General features: G+C 36.1%; 1 protein-coding gene across 1 annotated transcript in view; it reads right to left on the minus strand.

Moving 5' to 3' along the window:
- DNAH7 (dynein axonemal heavy chain 7) overlaps window positions 1-15,602 on the minus strand; it is a 331,737-nt gene that overhangs the window by 298,633 nt on the left and 17,502 nt on the right. The window contains exons 3-5 of the mRNA XM_004032984.5: window positions 15,241-15,303; window positions 12,356-12,464; window positions 11,413-11,560 (exon numbers count right to left, since the gene is read on the minus strand). Of these exons, the coding sequence (XP_004033032.4) occupies window positions 11,413-11,560; window positions 12,356-12,464; window positions 15,241-15,303 (320 nt within the window). The remainder of the gene's footprint in view (window positions 1-11,412; window positions 11,561-12,355; window positions 12,465-15,240; window positions 15,304-15,602) is intronic.

Raw genomic sequence — 15,602 nt, forward strand, 5'->3', positions numbered from 1 at the left:
TTTTGAGAGCAGAGCCAACACCACAGGATTATACCCTGCCCTTGGTACAACAGTACCTGCATCTCCACATTCTTTTTTTTTTTTTTTTTCAGACGTAGTTTCACTCTTGTTGCCCAGGCTGGAGTGCAATGGCGTGATCTCAGCTCACTGAAACCTCTGCCTCCTGAGTTCAAGCGATTCCCCTGCCTCAGCCTCCCAAGTAGCTGGAACTACAGGTGCCCGCCACCATGCCCAGCTAATTTTTTTGTATTTTTAGTAGGGACAGGGTTTCGCCATGTTGGCCAGGCTGGTCTCGAACTCCTGACCTCAGGTGATCTGTCCACCTCAGCCTCTCAAAGTTCTGAGATTACAGGCATGAGCAACTGTGCCTGGCCTCCACATTCTTAAGGCCCCACTGACATCCCCCTACACCCACCCAGAGGGCTACAATAGCATGGCATTGGCTGAACCCAGTGGACTGCCACATCACCAGCACCCAAGTTCATGCAGTGTCCTACTACCCAAGGAATAGGCAATCCAGCACATCAAGGAGTCTTCCCCCAAGGTACTGGGAACCAAAGTGTGTACTCCCCAGAGCCTAAGAGCAGTCTACCTGGGGCCACTGCCACCAACAATGACCATGCCCCCTCATCAGCAGGGACACTGTGTGTCCCACCTGGGGGTCCAGGGACCAGCCTGCCCACCCCACTGCAGATGCTGCCAGTGCCCACCTGCCCTACCCTGGACCTTTCCAGCTGGCCTGTGGCCGACACCAATAATCTGGGTGTGATCCATTCTAGCACTCAAGGACCAACCTGCCTTCACTATTGCTGGCATCTATGCAACCCATCTGGGCCCCAAAGAGCAGATCTCCTTGCCTACTAGTGCCCACATGCTCTGCCTAGAGATCTAAGGACTGGCATTCCCAGGGCTCAACACTGCCGGTGCCCATGCATGCCACCCAGGAAACCAAGGACCAGTCCACCTAGCCCACTGCCACCATTCCCAGCACCCACACACCCCTCCTGGGACCCAGATACTGCCCTCCATGAGTCATTCCAAATCCCTGCCAGTGCCCCCATGTACCACCTAGGGACCTAAGAACTAGCCTACCTGGTATCCCTGTCCTTAGCAAAGCCTCATCACAGCCTCCACAAACACCCACATCCTAGCCACTAAGTAATTCGCAGACACTACTGATATCAAATACAATCAAAGTAATCATACGAACATTACACTATGGTGTCCACCCAGAACCAAAGCCAAAGCATCCTACCCAGTTAACATATTGATACATTCACAAGAAAAAGTATTTTCCTATGGAAGCTGCTTCATAAAATTGGAAGAAGTGACAGTTATAACAGATGCACAGATATCAACATAAGGACAAAAGAAACATGAAAAAAATCAAGGAAACACAACACCTGCAAAGGAACACAATAATTCTCTACCAACAAGCCCCAAAGAAAAGGAAATCTAAAAAACGCCTGAAAAGGAATGAAAAATAATGATCTCAAGAAAACTCAGCAAGATACAAGAGAACACATATAAACAATATAAGCAAATCAGAAAAACTCATAATCTGAATTAGAAATTTAATGAAAGGATAGATGTCACAAAAAAGAACCAAACAGAAATCCTGAAACTGAAGAAATGGACAAAATAAAAAAATCAGGAGTTTCTGCAATGGACTAGATCAAGTAGAAGGAAGAATTTTTTTAACTTGAAGACAGGTATTTTGAAATAACCCAGTGAGACAATAAAAATGAATCAAAAAGAAGAAAGCCTGAGGGGCATATGGGGTACCATCAAGCAATCAAATATTGAAATTTGGCAAGTTCCAGAAGGAGAAAAGATGGGAAAAAGCATAGAAAATTAATTCAATGAGACAATAACTGAAAACTTCCCAAGTCTTAGAAGAGATACAAACATCTAGAAATACAAAACTCAGAAAGATCCCCAAATAGATTCAATCCAAAAAGTTCCTCTCTGCAGCACAACATATATAATCTGTCAAAAGTCAAAGACAAAGAATTCTAAAAACAGCACAAGAAAACTTGCTGTAAAATTTTCTTGTCAAGTGACATATAAGGGAATAGCCAACCGAAAAACAGCATACTTATCAGCAGAAACCTTAAAGACCAAGACAGAATAAGACTATATATTCAAAGTGCTAAAAGAAAAAAAAAACTGTCAATCAAGAATACTATACTTAGCAAAGCTATCCTTCAGAAGTGAGGAGAAATAAGGACTTTCCCTAACAAATAAAAACTGAGCAAATTCACCACCACTAAACAGGTCCTACAGGAAATGGTTAAGAGAGACCTACATCTGGAAGCAAAAGGATGATATCCACCATCATGAAAACACACTAAAGCATAAAATTCACTAGAAGAGCAGATACACAAATGAGAAAAAGGAATCAAGCAATACTTTATAGAAGAACACCAAATCACAAAGGTAAGCAGTAAGAGGAGAACAAAGGCCATATAAAACAACCAGAAAACAATCATTAAAATGACAGGAGTAAGCCCTCACCTATTAATAACAACCTTTAATATATATAAACAGTTTAAATTCCCCTAATTAAAAGATACAGACTAGTTGAGTTGATTAAAAAAACAAAACCCAACTATATGCTGCTGACAAGAAACTCACTTCACCTGTAAAGGTACACCTACAGACTAAAAATGAAGATATTCCATGCAAATGGGAACCAAAAACAGGTTTAGAATTTGCATGGTATATCTTCACTTTTAGTCCATGTGTGCCTTTACAGATGAAGTAGTAACTATACTTCTATCAGACAAAATAGACTTTAAGTAAAAAAACATAAAAAGAGATAAAGGAGGTCATTATATAATGAAAAGGGATCAATTCACCAAGTAGATCTAATTATAAATATATACCCACTCAATACCGCAGCATTCAGATATATAAAGAAAATATTATTAAAGTTAAGGAGAGACATAGACTCCAATACAATAGAAAGGGACTTTAATTCCCCACTTTCAGCATTGGACAGATCATCTAGACAGTAAATCAACAGAGAAACACTGAACCTAGACTGCACTGTAGACCAAATGGACCTAACAGACATTTACAAAATGTTCCTTTCAATAGCTACAAAATATGCATTCTTCTCATCAGTGCATGGAACATACTCCAGGTTAGACCACATGTTAGGCCACAAAACAAGTCTCAGCAAATGTAAAAAAAATCAAATCACACACAATGAAGTAAAACTAGAAACCAATAGCAAGAGCAACTTTGAAAACAGTACAAATACAGGGACATTAAATACCAAGCTCATGAAGAACCACTGGATCAATGAAAACATTAAGATGGAAATAAAAAATTTCTTGAAACAAATAAAAATGAAAACATAGTATACTAAAACCTATGGAATACAGCAAAAGCAGTGCTAGAAGGGAAGTTTATAGTAAGAAACCCAAAAAAAATAGATTTCAAATAAACAACATAAAAACATACCTTAAGGAAATAGAAAAGCAAGAACAAATCAAATCCAAAATTAGTAGAAGAAGTAATAAAGACCAGAGTAGAACTAAATAAGAGACCAAAATCCAGGTGCAGTGGTTCACGCCTGTAATCCCGCACTTTGGGAAGCCAAGGCAGCTGGATCACTTGAGGCCAGGAGTTAGAGACTAGCCTGGCCAACATGGCAAAACCCTGTCTCTGCTAAAAATAGAAAAAATTAGCTGGGGGTGGAGGTGTGTTCCTGTTATCTCAGCTACTTAGGAGGTTGAGGCATGAGAAGCACTTGAACCCAGGAGGTGGAGGTTGGAGTGAGCCTAGGTTACATCACTGTACTCAACAGAGTGAGATTCTGCCTCAAAAAAAAAAAAGACAAAAAAAAGATTTCAAAATTTAGTTTTTTAAAAAGATAAATAAAATTGACAAACCACTAACTAGACTAAGAAAAAATCATTAAAGACTATTATGATCAACAACTACACAACAATAAATTCAAAAACCTAGAAAAAATAGACACATCCCTAGACACATATAACCTACCAATATTGAACCAGGGAAGAAATAGACAAATAATGAGTAATGAGATTGAATCAGTAATAAAATTATTTGCACAGACAAATAATGAGTAATGAGATTGAAACAGTAATAAAAAGTCTCCCCAAAAAGAAAAGCCCAACACTTTACTGCTGAATTCTATGAAAATTTTAAAGTACTAACACCAATTTTTCTCAAACTATTCCAAAAACTTGAAGAGAAAGGAATTTTTCCTAACTCATTCTACAAGGTAAGCATTACCTTGATACCAAAACCAGATACGGATACAACAAAACGAGAAAACTACAGGTCAATATTCCTGAGGAACACAGACACAAAAATCCTCACCAAAATACCAAAACCAAATCCAATAATACATCAAAAAGATAATACACCACAATCCACAATCAAGGCGGATATATTCTAGGAATGCAAGGATGGTTCAACATTCATAAATCAATATATGTGATACACCACATCAACCAAAGAAAGAGAAACCATACAATCATCTTAATAGATGTGGAAAAAGCATTTGATAAAATTCAACATGGCTTTGTGAAAAAACTCTCCACAACCTTGGTACAGAAGGAACGTACCACAAAACAATAAAGGCCATATATGACAAATCTGCAGCTTTCATCATACTAAATGGGGATAAATTAAAATAATTTTCTGTAAGATCTGGAACAAGAGAAGGTTGCCACTTTCACCACTTTTATTCAACATTGTACCAGAAGTCTTAGCCAGAGCAATTACGCAAGATAAAGAAAGGGCATCCTAATTGGAAAGGTAGAAGTCAAATTGTTCCTGTTTGCAAATGACATGATCTTATATTTAGAAAGAAAAAAAAAGGACTCCACTCAAAAATTGTTAGAACTGATAAATGATTTCAGCAAAGTTGCAAGATACAAAATCAACATACAAAACTCAGTAGCATTTCAATATACCAATAGCAAACATTCAGAAAAAGAAAGCAATCCAATTTATAACAGCTAAGAAACTAATTACCTAGGAAGAAATTTAATCAAAAAGTGAAAGATCTCTACAATGAAAAATAAAAAACACTGAAAAAAATAAATTGAAGAAAATCCCTTAAAAATGCAAAGCAATCATGGATTGGAAATATTATTATTGTTAAAATGTCCACACTGCCCAAAGCAATCTATACATTCAATACACTCCCTATCAAAATACAAATGACACTCTTCACAGACATAGAAAAAACAATCCTAAAATTTATATGGAACCACAAAAGACCCCAAATAGCCCTAATCCTTAACAACGACAACAACAAAAAGACCAAAAATGGAGGAATCACACTACCAGACTTCAAAATACAGTACAAAGCTATAGTAACCAAAACAGCATAATGCTGACATAAAAACAGACACTTAGACCTGTGGAAACGAATAGAGAAAGCATAAATAAATCCACGCATTTATATTCAACTCATTTTTGACAAAGGTGCCAGGAACATAAATTGGGGAAAGGACAGCCTCTTCAATAAATGGTGCTGGGGAAACTGGGTATCCATATGAAGAATAAAACTAGACCCTATCTCTCACCATCTACAAAAATAAAATGAAAATGATTAAAGACTTAAATCTAAGACCTGAAACTATGAAAGTAGTAGAAGAAAACACTGGAAAAATGCTTCAGGAGATTGGTCTGGGCAAAGATTTTTTGGGGTAAGACCTCGAAAGCATAAGCAACAAAAGAAAAACAAGATTATATCAAGCTAAAAATATTTGCATAGCAAAAGAAACAATCAACAGAATGAAGAGACAACCCACAGAATGGGAGAAAATATTTGCAAACTATCCATAGACAAGGGATAAGGGATTAATAACCAAAATATATAAGGAACTCAAACAACTCAACAACAAATAATAATAATAATAATAATAATAATAATAATAATAATTTGATTAAAAATGGGCAAATGATCTGAATAGATATTTCTCCAAAGAAGACGTACATATGGCCAACAGATGTGTGAAAACTTGCTCAACATCCCTAATCATCAGGGAAATGCAAAGCAAAACCACAATGAGATATTATTTTACCCCAGTTAAAATGGCTATTATCAAAAAGACAAAAAATAACAGATGTGGGCAAGGATGTAGAGAAAGAGAATTCACACACACATTGTTGGTGGGAATGTAAATTAGTACAGCCAATATAGAAAACAGTATGGAAGTTCCTTTAAAAACTAAACATAGAATTATTAGATTGTTGCAAAAGTAATTACAGAATACTATATGATCCAGAAATCCTATTGCTGGGTATATATTCGAAATAAAGAAAATAAGTATATCAAAGAGTTATCTGCACAAAGAAATAATAAATATTTGAGGGGACAGATATCCCAATTACCCTGATTTGATTGTAGACATATATTGAAATATTACATGTATCCCATAAATATATAAAATTATTATGTACCAATAGTGTGAACAGATAAGGCACAATCTGGGAGATAATATTTGCAAAAGATATCTGAAACGGACTTGTAAAGGAAATATATAAAGAACTCTTCCAATGCATACAGCAGCAGCAAACTACGCAATAAAAAAAGGGCCAAATATTTAAATAGGCACCTCATCAAAGAAGATACATGAATGTCAAACAAGCACAAAAAATGATACCCAATATTAGTCATTAGGGAAATCAACTTAAAGCCATAATAAGATAAAACACATCTACTAGAATGGCTACAGTGTCAAAACAAAATAAAATAAAAACAAAATGTGGGTAAGGTGGAGAAACTAGAAACTTCTTCGTTTGTTGTTTGTAGGAATAGAAAATGTACAGCAGCTTGGAAAACAACTTAGCATGTCTTAAAAAGTTGAACATACACCTACTATACAACTCTTCATTCTACACTCAGCTATCCGCCCAGCAAAAATGAAAATGTATGTTCACAAGAAGACGTGCACGCAAATGTTCACATCAGCATCATTCATAATAGTCAAAACCCAAACACAATAAATGCCATGAATAAACCTCAGAAATAAATATATGATTGCACTTATATGAAATTTTAGAAAAGGTAAAAGTATAGAGATAGAAAGAAGACTAGCGATTACCTGGGGCAACCAGTGGGCAAGAGGATTAATTGAAATGGGCAAGTGGAAACTTTTGTGAATGACAAAAGTATTCTAAAACTGGATTTTGGTGAAGGTTGTGCAACTACAAAAATTCGCTAAAACTCACTACATTTTACATTTAACATAGATGAATTTAGTGGCATGTGAATTATCTCTCAAAGCTTTTTTTAAAAAAAGGGAAAAAAAAGCCTATCTGTGAGGCTTTGAAAATAAAATGTTCCCCCCAAAAAAGGTTAGAGAGAACCAAGACAGATTACCAACAAAATAATGACAAATAAAGTCACATAGGGTTCTCGTCAACAATGCATGCCAAAACATAATGGTTATCTCTCACCTTATACAAAAATCAACTCAAGATGGATCAAAGACTTAAATCTAAGATCTGAAACCATAAAAATTCTAGAAGATTACATCAGAAAAACTTCTGGATATTAGCTTAGGCAAAGAGTTCATGACCAAGAATCCAAAAGTACATGCAACGGAAACAAAGATAAATAGATGGGACCTAATTAAACTAAAAAGCTCCTGCACAGCAAAAGAAGTAATCAGCAGAGAAAACAGACAACCCAGAGTGGGAGAATAAATTCGCAAACTATGCATCTGACAGAGGACTAATATCCAGAATCTATAAGGAACTCAAAAAATCAGGAAGAAAAAAAATCCCATCAAAAGTGGGCTAAGGACATGAATAGACAATTTTCAAAAGAAGATATGCAAATGGCCAAAAAGCATATGAAAAAATACTCAACATCCCTAATTATTGGGGAAATGCAAATCGAAACCACAATGCAATACCACTTTACTCCTGCAAGAATGGCCATAATTTCAAAATCAAAAAATAATAGATGTTGGCGTGGATGTGTTGAAAAGGGAACACTTTTACACTGCTAGTGGGAATGTAAACTACTACAACTACTATAGAAAACAGTATGGAGATTCCTTAAAGAACTAAAGATAGAACTATCATTCGATGAAGCAATCCCATTACTCAGTATCTACCCAGAGGAAAATAAGTCATTATATAAAAAAGACACTTGCACACACGTTTATAGCAGCAAAATTCACAATTGTAAAAATATGGAACCAGCCTAAATGCTCATCAATCAATGAGTGGATAAAAAAAGTTTTATATATATATATGTGTGTGTGTGTGTGTGTGTGTGTATACATACACACAGACATACACCATGGAATACTACTAAAAAGGAATAAAATAACAGCATTTGCAGCAATGTGGATGGAGTTGGTGACCATTATTCTAAGTGAAGTAACTCAGGAATGGAAATCCAAACATCGAATGTTCTCACTCATATGTGGGACCTAAGCTATGAGGACGCAAAGGCATAAGAATGATATCATGGACTCTGGAGACTCAAGGGTGAAAGGGTGCAGGGGGGTGAGGGATAAAAGACTACACATTGGGTACAGTGTACACTGTTTAGATGATGAGTGCACCAAAATCTCAGAAATCACCACTAACGAATTTACCCATGTTACCAAACACCACCTGTTTCCCCAAAAACTATTGAAATAATAATTTTTAAAAAGGTAATCATTAATATTTTTCAATCTATAATTTCCCAGATGTACAGGGGAAAAACTGCTATTATTCTTTAATTCTACAGCCAACTTAACCATTAATTCAAGAAAAGGGATGAAATTGAGACCTTTATAGACATGAATATCTAGAGTTTACTACTCTTTATTTTCATTGAAAGAACTACTGGCCAGACACAGTGGCTCACACCTACAATCCCAGCACTCTGAGAGGTTGAGGTAGGGGATCACTTGAGCCCAGGAGTTTGACACCAGCCTGGGCAACATGGTGCAACCCCATCTCTACAAAAAAATAATAATAATACAAAAAATTAGTCAGGTGTTGTGGCACGTGCCTTAGTCAGGAGGCGGAGGTGGGAGAAACATCTGAGCCTAGGGTGTCTAAGTCTGGAGTGAGGCATGATCATGCCACTGCACTCCAGCCTGGGCAAGAGGATGAGATTCTATCTCAAAAAAGAGAGGGAGAGGGAGAGAAGAAAAGAAGGAGAAGGTGAAGGAGGAGGAGGAGGAGGAAGAGGAGATGGAGGAGGAGGAGAAGGAGGAAGAGAAGAAGGAGGAGGAGGAGGAGAAGAGGAGGAGGAGGAAAAGGAGGAGGAGGAGGAGAAGGAGAAGAAGAAAGAGAGGGAGGGAAGAAGAAGAAGGGAAGGGAATGAAAGGGAAGGAGGGAGGAGAAAGAAAAGAAAAAAGAAAAAAAGAAAAGAGAAAAGAATAAAAGAGGGAGGAAGGGACGGAGGGAAGGAAGGAAGAAAGGAGACAGAGAGAGACAAAGAAAGAAAGGCAGAAAGAAAGAGCAAACTACTAAGAGACAAACTTCAGCAAAAAAGAAAATGAACCCAGAAATGAGGAGTGGAATGCAAAAGCAACTTTCTAAAAATTTTGAGAACATGTTAGTAAATCTAAGTGTTAACTTAAAAAAAAAAAGAGAGAGAGAGAATATGGGTACTTAAGGACTTGGTGGAACTGAAATATTAAACAATAATCACATAGAAAATACAAAGGAAAGCTCAGAGCTAAATTAAATCATGTTAAGGTCTTTGTGTGTTATTCAGAAGGAAGATAGAAAAAAATGAATTTTCAACCTTAAGAAATACAAATTAAATATGTAGTTTTAAATGTTAGAGTAACCATTAAAAGAACAGAAATATATTTCATAGCTTTTAAACCAATAAAAATAAAGGAAGAATAGAGAAAATTCAACAGAAAGCAGAAAAAGAGAAAAAAATAAGCAAAAGCAACATATGATAAATAGAAAACATAAAATACATTGGTAGAAGTCCACATATATGAGAAATACCAATAAATACAAATGGGATTAAACAAGCTATTAAAGCACAGAACTCTAAGATTGAATTTCAGTAAGTCCATCTATATCCTGTTTATAAAAGGCAAAACAGAAAAATGACAAAAGATGGTTAAAATAGACTTCTGTTTCTTACAACACAGAAACAAAAAAAAAAAACCTCCCAGTACAATTGTATAAATACTGGATAGTATATCACAAAGCTCCTTTTAAATGTATAGCTGAGCTTACAAGAAAGAAACAGAAAAATCAGGAGGAAAATAAATTAAGTAGCCAGGCATGGCCATCCTAAGGCTATGGCTGCCCTTATGGGGGCAGGGCCTTGGATTTTCATGCCCATATGGGGAAGAAGATGATGCCATAGGCCTGAGTGAAATGGGGAATTCCAACTGAAATCCTGTATAAAGCTGAAACAAGATCTGCCCTACCCTCAAATAAGGGAAGACTAAAAATAACAGGCACAGGAAGTTGTGTCAAGAAAGCTCATCTTTCTTGGGCAGGGCTCCAGGTAGAAAAAAAAAAAAAATTCTTCTAAAAATTTGTAACCAGAGGTCTACCCTCCATTGATTTGGGTGTTGATCATACTGCTTGTTTGATCTAAGAGTGCTTAAGTCAAGAAAACAATATAAGTGGGGAAAGCTGGTAGCATCCTAGTGGCACCTGGCAAAAGCAAACTCGAAACCACTCTAGAAGAAGCACATACGCTCAACCCAGCTGCATGGGACTCCGATACACTCCTTTTTAGCCTTGTAAGCACTCAGTACCCACTGTCCTCCCTTCAAGATGACCATCTAGCCAGTAAAGTCCCACATGGGACAGTAGAACAGGGTCCTGTGAGTGAGTTACTTACCACAATGGGTCATGAAACCCCACCCATCCCACAAATGGTGTACACCCTGAGAATCATAACGAAACTAAAGAGAATACTAAGCAACTAGCACAAAGCGGTGTGGAAACAAGGCAAAGAAGAGCTGGTGACTTGCATCTGCCTTGCTCTTTATGAACTGTCCTGAAACAGTGAGACCCAGGTAAGACCAGGTCCTGCACACACTGCTGACCATTTCACCCCAATTCCTTTTCTATACAAGGAGAATCACAATGCCAGAAAAGTCACCCCCATCACCTGAGCAGATGAGATTGGGGAAAAAAAACCTGCTAGAATCCTCCACTGGCTACCATGGCTATAATAAGAACTCCCAGAAATTCAGCCAACATTAAGTATTAACATTGCTACCTTTACAACTCATGATATTTAGAAGTGGAACACACTTAACAGGGTTAAACTCAATCTCTTTCATTCTTTATTTATACTCTGACCTCATTCCAACAAGCCTTTGAGGCACCCTTAGAGATGCACAGAATTCTAATATTCTTAGGTTAAACGTTGCCAGGGGCTCCAACATGGGTAACGCATAACGGTTAGCCTATGCAACTTACATAATGACATTAACAAGAGTACTTCTAAAGTTTTCTCGTTCTTTATGTGGAGATTCACCCTTTGATTTGGAAGTAGATGGTCCAGCATAACTATCATCAACTTGGTGGGGTAATTTGCCCTTTTTTCCAAAACGTTCCATGTATTCAGCTTAAATTAAAACAAAAAAAAGCACAATTATTCATCTAAAAGGTAAGCTAAAGCATTTCACATGCTTAAAATAAGATGCTAAATCACCTTTTAATAAAAAATTACATTATCAAGTAATCCTAAGTATAATTTTTTTTTTTTTTTACTATCAGGAGGTTAAACTACTCCTCTTTTGTATCATCATAACTAGAAACATCTATTTCAAGAATATTCCACTGATTTATATTTTGATTAATATACTAATAAAATTTTCTATTATATTTACATGATTCTCTAAAAGTGAACATTAAAATTATGATAAAAACAGGATACAAAACTATTTGAGAAATTTTAAAGAACCATGACAAAAAGTTAATATTAACTGTAATCAATCTGATAAACACTACATTTAATGAGTCAAAATAATAAAAACATTAAAATGACTAATTTGGAAGTCATGTTCACAATTTATTAAAATCCACAAAAAATTTTAAAAAGAAATATAATTTATTAAAATCCCTCTTAGAAAAATCTAAGTCTTTGATGTAGAGGCAAATTCTGACCACAATAAACAAACGTTTTAGTATCAACAACCCAATTCCTAAAATATCAGCTCTTATAGCATTTACAACAGCCTAAAATAACTGAGAACTAGAATCAATTATTTTCTGAGGGAAGATGTATTGGGAAAATTTTTTTCTACTTGACATTAATGTCATTCAGGTTTTGTACTTCTATTACACTATTAACTAAATATTGTCTGGTCTCTCTCTACAAATTATCCTTAAATCTAATTTAGAATATTGAAGTTCTTACCATGGGACTGTTCATTTTTAACACTAAATGGTTCTGGACTCTCATCATCCTGCTTTACACTCAAATGGAATGATGGAGCTGCCTGCTGCCAGTGGGGCTTTGTACTCACCTAAAATACAAAATTTAAATAGCATTAACAAACAATATCAGAAAAAAACCTTTTTCCATGAAATGCACGAGTGTTTATAAACACAGACATTTTCTCAAACAGATCAGAACATCTGGATAGAAAATACTCAACAGTAGATCTTATTCAAGCCTGTGAATGGTCATGGTGTGCACCATTTGGGGGACATTAACAAAAGTCCTGCTGCTGGTTGGATGTGAATGCCTGTTACCTAAAACCAGGGTCTTCACTCTAGAGAGGCTACTCCTCATCCCCAGATATTGTCAAGTGTCTTTAAACCTTCTATTTTAATGAGAAGTGCTCTCTGCTCGTCTCCTCTGCATTCCAGCTCCAAAAGGTCTTCCTGTTCTCATGGCTGTAAACCACCCTAGATTGCTCTGACAACTCACAAATGTATTCCATTGTTTCACGCAGGGGTGACAAATTATTATACACACACAATTTTGGCAGGTGTCATAAAAAGGGAGAAGGCTAATGATGATAGGTTCCTGGCACTCAGGCTCCATGTTGGGAAACAACAGTGTGTGGTGAGGACTGTGGCAGAGGAGAGAGCACCTTCATCTTCTAAAAACGCAATGACTAATTAGCTCAAGCCAATTATTGCAATACCAGAACACAAACCTACTGTTCCTGAAGCCTATGGTTCTTCAACAAACCCAGACAGTCGGATTTTAAAGTAAAATCTATATATTTTTAGCACAGTTTAGTCTGTCTCTCCCTTTCAAATCCAAACCAACTTAGAAGTCCATGTCTGTACTGACTTCTCTTTCTGCCTAGTTTTACTCTCCCTAATCTCTTACTTCCACTTCCCTAATAAACTACCTGTACACAAGTCCTTATTTTAGGTACCTCTTACACAGGAAAATAGGATAAGAAAACATGTAAGACAGTGCTCTTCCATTTTCCACCCGCCCTTCCCATTTCTCAACTCTCGTCTTGCTCCATAAAAGTTTTTAAACTCATAGAAGCGCTACGAGGAGTTGTACAGAAAGGGTGAGAATCAGGTCACAGAGGCTGGGAGCCACCAGTGCCAGGTCATTCTTGATTTCAACTACAGGGGTCACCTCTAGAAGCCTGAAGTCTGTAAAGAAAATCACTCCAGGTCGTAATTACTGCTGGAGAACTTCTATCCAGGTGCAAACCTTAATACTGTATTCAAATAAAAGTAGTTTAAAAAAAAATCCATAGCTCATTTTCTAAATATCTGTTGAAAATATGATTTCCCTTAAAACACATAAGACTCAAAGAATGCTGAGGAAAAATTGCAAGACACAGCCAAATATGAATACAAAACCAGGTTTACATCAGTCAATAAAAGCATTTTAGATGATTATATGCTTCGCCCACAAGCAAGAATTATTATGCATCTCAGCCATAGATATTCGATAAGAAAATTTAAATTAAGTTTATATTTCTCCATCTGTAAACTAACAATCCGCAACAAACTAAAAAATGTCTATTCCATTTCAGTTTTTTATCTTTTATACAAGAAAATTAAGAGGGATTTTGCAGAACTAGAGAAAACATGCTATGGCTCGATTCTGCAGGCATTTTACAATAATTTGCCATTATCAAAGCATATTTTCAATTAAAATTTGTATTTTTAAATGTTCAATATAATTAATCTAACAATGTTAGTTCAAGTTTCCTAAGCGAAACTGTCCTTCATTTCAAATTATCAGTAATATTCTCTGTACAAAGCAACACAAATTCAATTCTATAGTTTGTTCTCAGCTTTTAAAATATCTTTCAAAGCAAATAATGCTTTGGATGAACCCTGAAGACATTATGTTAAGTGAAATCAGCCAGGCATAAAAGGACAAATATTGTATGATTCCACCAATATGAAATACCTAGAGTAGTCAAATACATAGAGACAAGAAGTAGAATGGTGGTTTGCCAGGAGGTGGGGGAGGGGAAAATTGGGAGTCATTGTTTAACGGACAGGGTTGCTGTTTAGTCAGATGAAAAGAGTTCTGGAGATGAGTGGTAGTAATAATTATACAACAATGTGAATGTACTGAATGTCACTGAGTACTTAAAAATGGTTAAAATGGTAAATTTTATGTTATGTATATTTTATCAATTTTTTTAAAAAATAATAATATTTGCATTGACCCTCCCCTTAAATTTAACTTTCAGGAGTCACAAGACTGTAACTTGGTGGCATTAAACTCCACATAATTACTAGACAATAAATTTTATTACATTAAAATCTAACTTGTACAGGGCTTTATCAACTGAAAATGTCTATTAACTGCCTCTTCCACAAGACAATGACACTTTATAGTCAAAATAATGAAAAAAGATTCCAAAATCTAAGAAATATTTTGTAGCACAGCATTTTTCTGCTGGAAGACCCATCTCCTTGAAGATCATCAAATCAACTCAGCTCATTTTCAAACTCAGAAACTGAGGCTCAAGAGGTAAGTGACTCCCCAAAGGGCACAGAGCCATTAGAGGCAAAGCTTTACCCTAAGCCCTTTTTTATTTACTCCAACGCTAATACTCCTTTTGCTAACCAATCTTGGCAAGTCGTTCATTCAGAATACTGAAATATTCTACATATACAGGTAATTATAGCTTATGGTTACTTTACTAAGATAGTTATTTGTCCTAATATGCACACCTCATAGAATTTCTCCATCAGAAAAGAATCAAATGCAGCAGGAATTCGCTTACTTATTTTCAAGTTAGAAAACTAATAAACATTTTTTGAAGCACAAAAATTCAATGAGAATATATTTGGATAAGTTACCATAGACAGCTGTGGTAAAGCTCTTGCTGGTGCCTTGAACTTTTCTTTGCTGGCTAATTTCTCCTGTGTGAAAAATATGAGGGGGAAAAAAGTGTTTACTCTGTTAGTGCTAAAATTGATTCACTGAACCAAATTTTACAGAAAGACTATTTAAAAAGTACATATTATCCAACATATTCAAAGATAAACTTTACTGCTTTTAAATTCTCGGGTTTGTCTCAGAATTGTTTTCTTTAGAGCAAGAAAATAAAGGAAAATTATATCCAGCAACACTTATCAGAAAGCTTTAAAAAGTAGGCAAAACCGGCCAGGAGCGCTGGCTGTAATCCCAGCACTCTGGGAGGCTGAGGTGGGCGGATCAC

The sequence above is a fragment of the Gorilla gorilla genome, chromosome 11 (genome assembly GCF_029281585.2).
Source record: "Gorilla gorilla gorilla isolate KB3781 chromosome 11, NHGRI_mGorGor1-v2.1_pri, whole genome shotgun sequence".
Classification (NCBI taxonomy): Eukaryota; Metazoa; Chordata; class Mammalia; order Primates; family Hominidae; genus Gorilla; species Gorilla gorilla.